The sequence below is a fragment of the Eurosta solidaginis genome, chromosome 4, assembly GCF_040869045.1.
Source record: "Eurosta solidaginis isolate ZX-2024a chromosome 4, ASM4086904v1, whole genome shotgun sequence".
In the NCBI taxonomy this organism is placed as follows: domain Eukaryota; kingdom Metazoa; phylum Arthropoda; class Insecta; order Diptera; family Tephritidae; genus Eurosta; species Eurosta solidaginis.
Window position 1 is genome coordinate 123,968,246 of NC_090322.1, and position 13,509 is coordinate 123,981,754.

Below are 13,509 nucleotides of genomic sequence, written 5' to 3' on the forward strand. Positions count from 1 at the left end.
TACAAATTTTCTTTAATTTATTTTGTTCCAATGTTCACACATTCCGTACCAACAGCTGATTTCGAAAAATCATTTGCTCTTCCTCTTCTTTTTACGATTCCGTCGTAATGCAGAATACCAAACTTCGATTGAAGCGGAGCGTTCATTCGGCGTTATACTCTTTAACTGTGAAGGTGGTAGGCTTTTTGATATAAAGAAGAATTTAACTTATATTCAGCCCTATTCTGCATTTCGACTTGGATTGGAATTTTTTCGATTTGGCAATTTTGGTATTCTGTGTTCCAATCTCTTTCGATCCAACTTCGAATCGTTCGATTTTTTGTATTCTGCATTTCGATCGTAGTTCCGTTTTTCTAAGTTGCAAATTAGTTGGCGGAAAAATATTTTATTTTTATTTTTTTATTAATTTATAACAGAATTTTAACAAAAATGTAAGTAAAACTTGTTAAGAAACGTAGAAGGCTTGATGATGATTGTTTTTTATATGTTTCCAGGTGAAAAACAACATGTCGATGTCGAAGTCCTTGGACGTATTTGCCCCGCAAAAGTATCTAACACATACTTGAAAGCATCCTTGTTAAGTCGAGAGTTTTTTTTACCACTTTTAAGTTCAATTTCTTACAATTCGTCACTCATCTCAAATGGATTACACAAATGTCGCAATATTTGCCTTTCCATTCTCGTCTGGCCATTTTCGTATGCATTGCTTTCCAACTCCACAAATATGCCCGCGGCTATTGATTCTATTATAATAGACAGTTATAATTTGTGTCTGTTCGTTGGGTCCAGTTATATGCCAAAGCAAGCTGCCGGCGTAGAGGAAGGTGAAGCGAAAACGTAAACAATCCTTGCGGAAGGAATAAATAAACCTTTATAAAGTATTTTAGGCCAGTGCAATGAAATTAGCATCCTTAAAATTCAGAAAATGTCAACTATATACGTGCAGGAATCCGTTTTAACAAAACTTGGTGGCCACGGCAGGGAATTGGCCAAAAGAACGACAAAAACACACTTACAATTATAAAAGCACTTCACTCAAAAAAATATAACACTGCGGCAATATATTCTATTGCTTTTTTTTGTACAAAATGGCGTGGATAATAAAATATAAACGTTTTTCAGTGTTTTTTACAAATTTGCTTTAATTTATTTTGTTCCAATGTTCACACATTCCGTACCAACAGATGATTTCGAAAAATCATTTGCTCTTCCTCTTCTCTTTACGATTCCGTCGTAATGCAGAATACCAAACTTCGATTAAAGCGGAGCGGAGAACGGGAACGTAATCGAAATGCAGAATAGAGGTGATTGTAAAAGTTGTCTAAATAGCAGTGGAAAAAGTGTGATCTGTATAAATTGTTATTAAAAGTATTTTGAAAATAGTAAAAAGTGGAAAAAAAGTGAAATTCAAAAACATTTTCAGCATTTAATTAGAAACATAAATTCTGGTAAGTGTATCTGAAGACGCTGTATTACTGGGGATAAATACAAAAATGGCCGACGCCGGGGCGTCGGAGGCAGTGGTCAGGGATGACGCTGGTGCGGATGGCATGGAGACGGACGTGGACGATGACTTAGACACGGGTTTTTTGGAATATAGGAATCGAAATCGGCAGTCTAGCTATAGGCGAAATACAAAAAAAGAACGAAAGCAGTTAGAAATCGAAGAAAAAAGAAAGTTTGATTTAGGTAGGGAGTTAAAAGCTAAAAATCTAAAAACGGAAAAAAATAACGGCATTCAGATTCCGTTACAAGGAATGCTGATTCCAAGAAGCGCGTGGACCAAATTGGTAGCAGAACGCAAACAAAATGACTGAAAAAATGGTGACAGGAGCAACAAGAAAAACGCAAAATGTGACAAATGAGGGTATGGACATAGGGACAGAAGGAAAGAAGGCAAATAACACGAGTGTTCAAAGTAAAGGTAAAGAAGAAGAAAACAAAGATGTTGGTAAGAAAGAACAAGACAATATTAAATGTAGTGAAGTACAGGCAAGTGGAAGTGAAGCAGGTATAAAGAGTGTACATTATAATAAACAACAAGAGGCAGAAATTAATATGGTGACAGAGGAGAATAAAGATAGGAGAGAGGAAAGAAAAAGTGAGGAATACACGGAAAGACACCGTGGTGAATTCAGTGTGTTGGTGGACTCCTCCAAAAGTGAGTTATTTAAAAATGTAAAAATTAGTAATGGGCTTTTTTTATGGGAAAAAATCAGGAAGTTAAATGTAACAGGCATTAAAAACATAAAATTAATTGGAAGAACATTATTCAAAATAAATTTTTTAAGTCATAAGTATGCAAACGAATGTGTAAACAATGAAAAGGTGAAAGAACTAGGGCTCAGACCTTTCATACCCAAAAATTTGTAGAAACTGTAGGAGTAGTAAGGAATATTCCTTTAGAATTCACTGATGATGAAATATTGAGTAATATAAACACGGATTTAAAAGTAACATCTGTCACTAGGATAACCAAAAGGGATCCGGAAGAAAAAGAAAAATTCGTTCCGACCTACACGGTAAAAATAGGTTTTGAAGGGCATGAGATACCTGAGGCTATAGATATTTACTGGGTCAAATTCAAGGTGACACATTACATTCCAAGAATTAGGCAATGCTATAACTGTGGTCGGCTAGGACACACGCGACTGGGGTGTAGAGCTAAGCCCAGATGTATTATGTGTGGAAAAGATGAAGGCTGCGAAAAAAAAAATTGTAAAGAACCAAATCGGTGTGTTCTTTGTGGTAGTGGTGAGCATTTTGCTCTGAATAGAAACAACTGCCCTAAATGGGAAAAGGAAAAACAGGTAATAGAAATAATGACGGTTAAGAAAGTTTCAAAAGTTGAGGCGTTTGAAACGTATCATAGCGCCATTAATTACAACAACAGACTTAGTCTTTTAGAAGAAATGGATGAAAGTTTTCCGATATTGAATAAAACAAATGCGGAATGCATTAACAATGACAAAGTGATAAACAAACGTCTTACAAGAAATAGATATAGTGATGTAGCAAGGAACGTGCGAACAGCCAAACCAGAGAAAAGTTATACTAGGAAAGAAAACAAGTTGGAAGAACCCTGCTATCAAAAGCAGAACTGGACGAAAGTAGGAGAAATAGAAAGATTGCTAACTTTACTAGTGAAAAAATTTAATATAGACACCAATGATGCAATAGTGCAGCTCATAGAAAACTTATGTCAGAATCAGGTTAGTGAGAGGCTAACAGTTAAACAAAGTCGAAATAATGAATATGGACACAATAAAAATACTACAATATAATGTGCAAAGCTTAAAATCAAACAAAAGTCATATAGATTTTTTTAATCAAAAAAATAAAATTGATATAGTGTGCCTTCAGGAGATATTTTCTCATGACATAAAAAAATGTAATCACAAATTAATTGGATTTAATTTATTAAAAAAAACTAGGACCGATGGGTATGGAGGAGTAGCCATTGGTTTTAGAAAACAAATAAAATTTACAAAAATCAAATTTCATACTGATCAGGATATTTTAATAGCAAAAACAACTAATTTAAAAACGAATTTAACTATTTGCACGGCATACTTTCCGCCAAACCTAGGTACACAAATGTTTGAATTGGAAGTAAGTAGAATTTTAGCTCATCTGGAAAAATTTGAAAACGTTCTATTCCTTGGGGACTTTAATGCACGGATGTGCACCTGGGGCGATGTAGTGGATACTGCAAAAGGTAAATTTTTACATAATGCTGTAAGCAATATTAATTAGATATGTCTGAATGATGGGTCGGCGATATATCACTGTGCTAATTATAATACGAACTCGGTTTTAGATTTAGCCTTTACCAACATGGGAAGACTACCAGTTTTCAAATGTCATGATGGGTACCTGGGTGGCAGCCATCACAAGCCGATAGTCATAGAAATGATGAACCAAACCTTTTTGGTAGCTAGAAAAAAAGCTCCAAGATAATTTAAATACGGTAGATTTCATAGATTTGGAAGACTTTGAAAGAAAATTAAGACATGCGAGGAAAAAAGCAACTATTGATTTGAACAATACGGGATACACACCAAAAGCGTGGTGGGATAAAGAACTGGAAAAACATTATAGAGTCCTGACAGCCAAAAGGAAAAAAGCTCGGCAAACAGGCAATGTAGTGGACCTTGAAGCGGCAGTAATTGAATCGGAAAGATGGAAGAAAGCAGTTAAGGAAGCGAAAAGGAAAAATTATTTGGAAAAAATTGAAGAAATAAACATGAACCCAAATGCTAAGGAGGCGTGGCGGTTTGTGAACAATGTTCACAACATGAATCACGGCGAAAAAAATTTATGGGCAGAGGAAGATAATGCGAACTATCTTAAAGAACTTGAACAGCAAGTAAAACAAAGTAGCACAAACATATCTGAGTAGGATATGGTAAGTGGGCAACAATTAAGGGAGGAAATATGTTTTAGTTTTGAAAAGTTCCTTGAGTTATTAAACAAGAAAAAATCTACTGCGGGGGGTTTGGATAGGATCACGTTTGATATGCTAAAAGACCTTTCAATTAAGACAAAAGAGGGTCTGTTTTATGCGCTAGTAGAACACTTTAAGAACAATACAGTAAAGGCAGAATGGAGGGAAATAAAAATTATCCCTATCCCTAAGGCTGGGAAAGACTTGGATGATTTCAGAAACTATAGACCCATATCACTGTTATCTGTAGTCGTAAAAAGTCTCAATATGATGATAAAAGATAAATTAACTGAATTTATAGAAAATAAGAAAGTAATTCCTAACAGAAGCTTTGCATATAGGGAAAATCGATCTGCCACGATGTGTCTAAATGAAGCCTTGCACTACATTGCAGAGGTAAAAAGCAAAAAAAACAAGGTTTTCATATGCATCCTAGATATTTCAAATGCATACAACTGTGTTGATTTAAAAATTCTCTACAATATTCTAATACAGAAAGAAGTTCATCCAAACATTGCTAAGTGGATATTTAACTTATTTTCATACAGAAAGTTGACTTTAGGGAAACACACAATACAAATTAAAAATGGTATACCGCAGGGTAGTTGTCTTTCGCCCATACTGTTCAATGTGTACACTGGAAGATTGCATGAGGTTAATGACGAAAATACACAAATATTTCAATATGCGGATGATGTGGCAATAATTTGCCATGGCAAAACAGACGAGGAGGCACTGTTGAGATTAAAAACTAATATATCAAATTTTAAACAGCTTTGTGAGGAAATTAACTTAGAATTCAATACAGGAAAAACGTGTTTCATGTACATAAGCACTACAAAAAGAAGGTTTAATTTACAACTAAATGGAGATAGCATACAACAAGTAGAAAAAGTAAAATGGCTAGGCAGAATAGTCAGTGCCAATTTGACTTCCAAAGAACATGTGCAGGGAATTAAAAACTCCATCATAAATGCAAAAAACCTCATAAGTAAATTGACAACAATTAGGGCAGGTCTGGCTCCCAAAAATGCTGTAAATTTATTCAAAACTTATGTTAGATCGAAAGCGGAATATGCAAACACGATGTAAATGAAACTCTGAGAAGATGCCTGGGTGTCCCACCAAACACACCAACGTATGCAAGATATGCTCTGGCCTGTGAACTTCCTCCACTCTCCAGAGCGCTTTGGTTAACTTCCAAAGAATTGACGAAACAATGGCTATTGAACCCGGAAATGAAGAACAGTATACAAAAAAATAGCACAGCTAGATCGAGTTACAGCTATGCATATAATCAGTTTAGACATGTTTTGGATAAGATAAATACAAAGACAAGCTTTCAAAAATATAATAATATAAAATTTACATATTCGAAATTAAGTAAATCCAAAAGGGAATATTCAAGAGAAAATTTAAAAGCCTTGTACTATGCCAAATTGGACGAGCTTGTAAATGAGGAATTCTATACACTGGCCACAGATGCCTCAGTTGAAGGAGATAGTACGGGATTTGCTGTATATGACATTGAAAGTAAGGTATCCTATCTTTTCAAAATAGACCAGGTTTTTACTTCAACTTTTGGAGAATTGGTGGCAATATATGAAGCGGTGAAGCTAGCAATAAGGTTTAAACGAAACAAATTAGCTATTTTTACGGACAGCCTAGGAGCAATAAGTAATCTTGATTGTGATAGCACAACAAATTTTTTAGTAGCGGAAATTCATAATCAATTGCAGGCATCAAAAATTGAGACAATCCAAATAATTTGGGTACCCAGTCATATGGGTATAAAATTCAATGAAAAAGCTGATGAAGCGGCAAAAAAAGCAACTGAAGTAGGACAACATCTAAATCCAGATTTAACACCCAGAGAAGCCCTTCTGAGAATTGGCAGGGAACTATGGGACAGAACGTTAGGAGAAATAAAAGACAAGTGTCCAGAACTGGATGCAGATATTATAGAACTAATAGCATTAAAGGAAAAGAAACCTTGGTTTAAAAACAAAAAAAACACATTAAATGCATATGACACGAAGTTATTGAATAGACTGATTTTAGGATATACGTATGGAAAGATATACTTAAAAAAATTTAAAGCAAACATCTCTGACCACTGCCAAGTATGCTATGTGGCAGAAACGACGCAGCACATGATATTTGAATGCAACAAATACAGTGCCTTCAGAACCAGTACCATTTTTAAAAAATTCAATAATTTAAAAGATCTCTTTATGACAAAAAATTTTTCGTATTATGAAGAATTAATTAATTTTCTGCATAATGCTGGTCTTGCTAATTCACTTTAAAGCTTAAAAAAAAAACAATAATAATAAACATTAGATGTAAGATTCCTAGGTAGTAGAATATTTGCCCTAATATAAATAAAAACTTTTGTATTAAAAAGACAAAAAGGAGTAAATCTATATGTATATATACATATAGATATGTACAAATCTTAATTTTAAGTAAGAAATGTTAAACAGTAGTAATGAACTTTTAAAAAAATATATATATCAATCAATGTATACTTAACTTGTTATTAAAATTATAATAAGTAGGATAAAGGGATGAGATACTTATTATATGCTAATATGTACACAACTTATCAAAATGTAATAAATTTGTAAGCCTACCACCTTTTTTTTTTTTTTTGAAGTAAAAAGTAAAAACAATATAAAATTGAGATAATTAGTACAACTCTGTGAACATGGGAGCAAATGACAGAACGCACAGCTGTCATCTGAGGTTCACATTTCCACATCGCCAAAAATTGTCAAAGAAAGTCATATAAATAAAAACCATTACATTATCAACCTGGTGTATAGAGGAACAGATATAACTCTCACCATTTTAGCTGTATGTGCGACAGCATCAAAACGCAAAAAAAAAAAGAAGCGGAGCGTAGAACGGGAACGTAATCGAAATGCAAATAGGGGTGAATATGTAGGACACAACAAATTAAATGACAACCTTTGGTCGGGAAAAATCCCGAATCGCTCGAGTACATACGACCGCCTGCCTTGGGAAGCGAAAGATTTGGGAGTGTCAAAGCTCTGTCATCATTGGAGAACAAACCTCTAGTAATTGAATCATGGTATCGGAAGTACTCCATCAAATCATCGAAGAGGGTCTATGCCGTTAAGCAAACAATTAATTTGATACAAATTTTATTAAAATCAAAAGATTTGTTTATCAAAAAACATGGTATGAAGATGTTCTGTACACACGAACATTTTTTTAAACATTGGCATAGGTATTAAAGTAAAATACATTTTGTAGTTCCGATAAAATAATTTAAGTTTTTTTATACTCAGCTGAGCAGAGCTCACAGAGTATATTAACTTTGTTCGCATAACGGCAATCCGTAACGGCATAAACTAATCGAGATAGATATAGACTTCTATATATCAATATGATCTGGGCGAAAAAAGAAATTCATTTAGCCATGTCCGTCCGTCCGTCCGTAAACACGATAACTTGAGTAAATTTTGAGGTATCTTGATGAAATTTGGTATGTGGGTTCCTGAGCGCTCTTCTCAAATCCCTATTTAAAATGAACAAAATCGGACTATAACTACACCCACTTTTTCGATATCGAAAATTTCGAAAATCAGAAAAAGTGCGATAATTCATTACCAAAGATGGATAAAGCGATTAAACTTGATGGGTGGGTTGACCTTATGACGCAGAATAGAAAATTAGTAAAATTTTGGACAATGGGCGTGGCACCACCCACTTTTAAAACAAGGTAATTTAAAAGTTTTGCAAGCTGTTATTTGGCAGTCGTTGAAGGTATCATGATGAAATTTGCAGAAACGTTACTCGTATTACTATTTGCTGCCAAATAAATATTAGCAAAATCGGATGACGAACACGCCCACTTTTAAAAAACAAAATTTTTTAAGTCAAATTTAAAAAAAAAATGGATATCTTTACCGTATATAAGTAAATTATGCCAACATTCAACTCCAGTAATGACATGGTGCAACAAAACACAAAAATAAAAGAAAATTTCAAAATGGGCGTGGCTGCAACCTTTTTCATTTAATTCGTCTAGAATACTTTTAATGCCATAAGTCGAACAAAAATTTACCAATCCTTGTAGGGGCATAGATTCTATGATGATAACTGTTTTCGGTGAAAATTGGCGAAATCGGTTGAAGCCACGCCCAGTTTTTATACACAGTCGCCCGCCTGTCCTTCCGCTTGGCCGTTAACATGATAACTTGATAAAAAATCGATATATATTTACTAAACTTAGTTCACGAACTTATCTGAACTCACTTGATCTTGGTGTAAAAAATTGCCGAAATCGGACTATGACCACGCCCACTTTTTCGATATCGTAAATTAAGAAAAATGAAAAAATGCCATAATTCTATATCAAATATGAAAAAAGGGGTGAAACATGGTAATTGGATTGGTTTATTGACGCAAAATATAACTTTAGAAAAAACTTTGTAAAATGGGTGTGACACCTATCATATTAAGTAGAAGAAAATGAAAAAGTTATGCAGGGCGAAATCAAAAGCCCATGGAATCATGGCACGAATACTGTTCTTGGTATTACATATATAAATAAATTAGCTGTACCCAACAGATGATGTTCTGGGTCACCCTGGTCCACATTTAGGTCGATATCTCGAAAAGGTCTTCGCATATACAACTAAGGGCTACTCCCTTTTAAAACCCTCATTAATACCTCTAATTTGATACCCATATCGTACAAACACATTCTAGGGTCACCCCTGGTCCAATTTTATGGCGATATCCCGAAATGGCTTCCACCTAAGGAACTATGGTCCACTCCCTTTTAAAATACTCATTAACACCTTTCATTTGATACCCATATCGTACAAACTCATTCTAGAGCCACCACAGGTCCACCTTTATGGCGTTATCTCGAAATGGCGTCCACCTATAGAACTATGTCCCACCCCCTTTTAAAATACTCATTAACACCTTTCATTTGATACCCATATCGTACAAACACATTCTAGAGTCACCCCTGGCCCATCTTTATGCGATATACCGAAAAGGCGTCCACCTATAGAACTAAGGCCCACTCCCTTTTAAAATACTCATTAACACCCCTCATTTGATACCTATATCGTACAAACGCATTCTATAATCACCCCTGATCCACCTTTATGGCGTCCACCTAGAGAACTAAGGCCCACTCCCTTTTAAAATACTCATTAACACCTTTCATTTGATACCCGTATCGTACAAACGCATTCTAGTCACCTTTGGTCCACTTTTATGGCGATATCCCGAAATGGCGTCCACCTATAGAACTATGGCCCACTCCCTATTAAAATACTCTTTAATACCTTCCATTTTATACGCATGTCATACAAACACATTCCAGGGTTACCCTAGGTTCATTTTCCTAAATGGTGATTTTCCCTTATTTTGTCTCTAAAGCTCTCAGCCGAGCATGTAATGTTCGGTTAGACCCGAGCTTAGCCTTCCTTACTTGTTTCATTTCAAATACATATATATATATAGAAATGCATTTGCGTTAAAACGAAAAAGAGGTATAAATAAACAAAATAACTTGTTCAAATTATTCTTGCTATCATTTTCATCCATACGCACTTATCTTTCAAACCGCACTTTTTTTAGTGATCTATGCATTTAGTTTTCTAGATGCATGCAATTGCTTACAAAAGTACAACTCGTTGACTCGATCAACATCCAGGAATGCTACATATTTTATTTTTACGTTATTGTACAAAAAATTAGCTTAATCTAGTTTTTCTTCTTATCAAACGAGTTTCGTGAGGTCATTTTGTTCACATCAGTCTCAGTATATTCCTCGATTGCAAGTCCTGTATCCAACCTATTTTTATCGACTGGATAAAGCCAACGTTGATATAAGTATATTAGGAAGACCACATCATCACGTAAACAAGCAACTCTGTGTGCTGTGGGCATCGTTATAATGAAAGCAAAGAAATCATCTATAAAGGTATTAAAAGCTTTGTACATAAAAGCTCTCCATGGTAATGCTGCAACCGATTTCATTTTATAATTTACAAACAGCTGTGGCAGCATAAATAAGAAACCAAAAGCATAAACGCCATTTACAAGTGAGTTCAGAGTCCAGGAATACCAGCTTTTGTGTGGTTGATATAAAAGAGAATAAACCGCTCCCGCCAAGCACAATGGATATAACAAATAACTTAGATATTTCATTCCTTGTTTGTCAAATTCTTCGGTTTTCTTTTCCGCATTTTCATAGCTTCCATTTTCTTTTGATTGTTCTTTTTTTTGTAAGCCTCTGAATCCTAATTCAAGTTTTAATATTTTTTTGCACTTCCATAATTCTATAAACACGCCTAAGCCAGCTGGTACTAAAACCAACATGGAAGTGTTTTCATCCATTAAATAAAGAAATATCACTATTTGCGAAAATGCGCGCCACAGAGTCGTACGTGTAGATAGTCCCGCATAGGATTTCTTTCGACGCCAAAACGAAACGTCGTTTTTAAACGAAAGGAAATCGAATAGTAGCTATAAATAAACAACAAAAATAGATGGTTAAATGATAAGAAAATTTTAATGGGCAGTTTATCACTTACATGTACACTAACAGCAAATATAGTTCCACATAGGAGGTAAACATTTGTATCCGAAAACATGCCCTTTACTTCATCTATATCTTTCTTAGAAAATCCTATAGTTTGCATCATTTCCATTGCATGTTCAACCATTAGCATTAAACGCAATTTTCCAATACCTATTGGTTTATAATTAAATGTTATATTGAATTCGGTGGTATTTTTCGTTACTTGTACAAGATTTCTCTGACGTGTATTAAAAAAATCAGTCTTAAGAATAGGCATTATTTGATGATTGCGATTGATCTGTATAAGTCTAGCCATCTCTGGAGGAACATCTGATTGTGATAAGGAAATGTTATCTGTAAGCAGGTTCACGTGCACTTGAGACAAAATATGTGTAACTGGTCTAACTGACTTTACATTAATTTTAGCAGACGATTTGAATTGTCCTTTATTATTATTTACGTTGGCATTTGTTTCTTTCTAAAAGTAGTAAATTGGAGCAAATCCTAATGAGCTTGAGTTTGTGAATACAATTACCTTATCGCCAAGTAAGTTGAATGCTTCAATTCGTGGTTCAATATACTCTGTTAACCTCGTTGTGTGAATTACTGTGGGCCCGTCACGTCGTAATGTTTTCCATTCTAAAGGTTCACCTTTTAACGCCAATACGACCTATAATAAGTTGTATTATATACTAATATGAAGCTTATGATTAGATTGTTGTTGAAGCAGAACATCAGGGTCATAAGAAAGTAATAATTTTAGCCTCGGTAATATCCGTGCCATTCCGGTACTTGTAACTGGCTGTGGCGCAGATATTTAGATCTTGATAATCATTCGGCATAATCAACAGCAAATTAAACTTTGAAATACGGAGTTCGTCAGACATTATAGCTAATTGTATCTTACCTGCAGATAAAGGCTCCCATTTCGCCGCGTCCTCAGTGGCACATCGATTTGAAACTCTTTTTGAAATGAGGTCATGTAGTCAAAGTTACTCGAGCTGTAAATATTAGACACTTCAGTGGTTAATGGATTAGGATTTGCCGAAGTGAACAATGCCAATTGCATGCGTGGCGTTTCACTAAGGAATGATGAAAAGCAGGGCCGACCAGAACAACGTACAGTGGTAAACAATTGTGCCATCACCCACATGGAATGACCAATGTAAGCCATAAAGGCAACACCCAGAATAGTTGAGATAGATGGAATGTACATTTTGTTCAATATTACAGCATTTGTATTAAAATTCGTATTATGTATACATATATAAAATCTAAATAATAACTTGGTTTTTTAGAGATAAAATTTTTCTTTTCCGCCTTCGGATTATTGTTCTCGAGATTAATACGCGTCACTCGAAAATTTTGGCCCAAATTTCGGTGGGTACCATAAACTGCACTACTACCAAATTGTTTTGTATTTTTAAAAACCCACTATCCCATGGCAGAATAATACAAGGTGACAGCATGGTGACATACCTACAAACATAAATAAAAATCCCATGTACTTTGTTTTTGTAAATTCGATGGACAAATGTCAAAATAGTACTTCGACGGAAGTTGATGTATCAAATCAAATAAAAAAAGTTTATAATCAGCTGTCCCATGCTGCCACCTTGTGTCGTTCCGCCATGCACTATCCAAATCAATCGGTCAAGTGTAACCAGAGAAAATTCACCTCACTTTCTAGACTGTGTAACACTGCGCATTTCCTCGGTGGCGCTGGCGCACTAATAGCCACGCCACAATCAAAATTTTCATGTAGATGCGTACAACGCCATCTGTTGGAGATTTACACAGCCACTTACCCTACAAGAACACTGACTATCATATGACTATCATCTGATCAGCAATGTCAACCTAACGATCAGCGCCTCATACAAACTTTCTATCACAAACTTAAGGGGGCTTGCGCAAATGTGATGTAAACAACTGTGTACGTGTGAGTTTTTGTCTCCTTCTTATACACCAACATGGCCTACTGATTAAGTATATAGCCGTACTGCTCACTCTCATTCCTTTTCCTGGATCAGTGCTGACACTCTAACTATCAAAAAGTGTCATAAATGATAGTTTACTGTAGATATCAGGTTTGACTATTCATATTCATATTCATATTCATATTTATTGAGTCAATGGCAGAAACCTTACTGACTAGATTTACAAGTTTGCAAATTAAATTAAAACTAAGCAACTAAAATTAATTAATTCAAGGATGAGATAAATTTTCTCGATAGTAAAACTCAATCCGCAACTTAAACAAAGGCCTGGGCATTGCAAAGTCAAGATTTAGCATTCTGGAAATTTTATTACACTCTTCGAGACCTCTTGTGAGAGGGGCAAAGCTAAGGTAATTGGTTCTCAGAACTTCACCGTAGAATATATTATAAGAGCGTAGAGATCTACTAGGAACTAGAAAATTTAACTGCTCCAACAGAGCTGACCAATCAATAGTACCAGAGATAATATCGTAAATAAACATTAA

At 34.9% G+C, this 13,509-nt stretch overlaps 1 protein-coding gene across 2 annotated transcripts; it reads right to left on the reverse strand.

The window, feature by feature from the left end:
- Positions 1 to 10,134: 10,134 nt before the first annotated feature.
- On the reverse strand, positions 10,135 to 12,477 carry LOC137248166 (lipid scramblase CLPTM1L). 2 transcript variants are annotated; one of them, XM_067779029.1, is made up of 5 exons: positions 12,148 to 12,477; positions 11,932 to 12,025; positions 11,560 to 11,694; positions 11,038 to 11,502; positions 10,135 to 10,969 (listed from the first exon to the last, which is right to left on the reverse strand). In XM_067779029.1, the coding sequence occupies exons 2-5, from the start codon at positions 12,004 to 12,006 to the stop codon at positions 10,205 to 10,207; spliced, it is 1,440 nt and encodes a 479-aa protein (XP_067635130.1). In that variant the 5' UTR covers positions 12,007 to 12,025; positions 12,148 to 12,477; the 3' UTR covers positions 10,135 to 10,204. The 2 variants fall into 2 exon arrangements, with proteins under 2 accessions (XP_067635130.1, XP_067635129.1); XM_067779028.1 differs by having other exon boundaries at positions 11,932 to 12,477.
- Positions 12,478 to 13,509: the final 1,032 nt, after the last annotated feature.

Excerpts from the sequence above, each read along its gene's own strand:
- LOC137248166 (XM_067779028.1), bottom strand. The coding sequence starts at position 12,240 with ATGTACATTCCATCTATCTCAACTATTCTGGGTGTTGCCTTTATGGCT. Across the intron at positions 11,503-11,559 it reads TCAACTTACTTGGCGATAAG|AAAGAAACAAATGCCAACGT; the intron begins GTAATTGTATTC and ends TACTACTTTTAG. Across the intron at positions 10,970-11,037 it reads TATTTGCTGTTAGTGTACAT|CTACTATTCGATTTCCTTTC; the intron begins GTAAGTGATAAA and ends GTTTATTTATAG.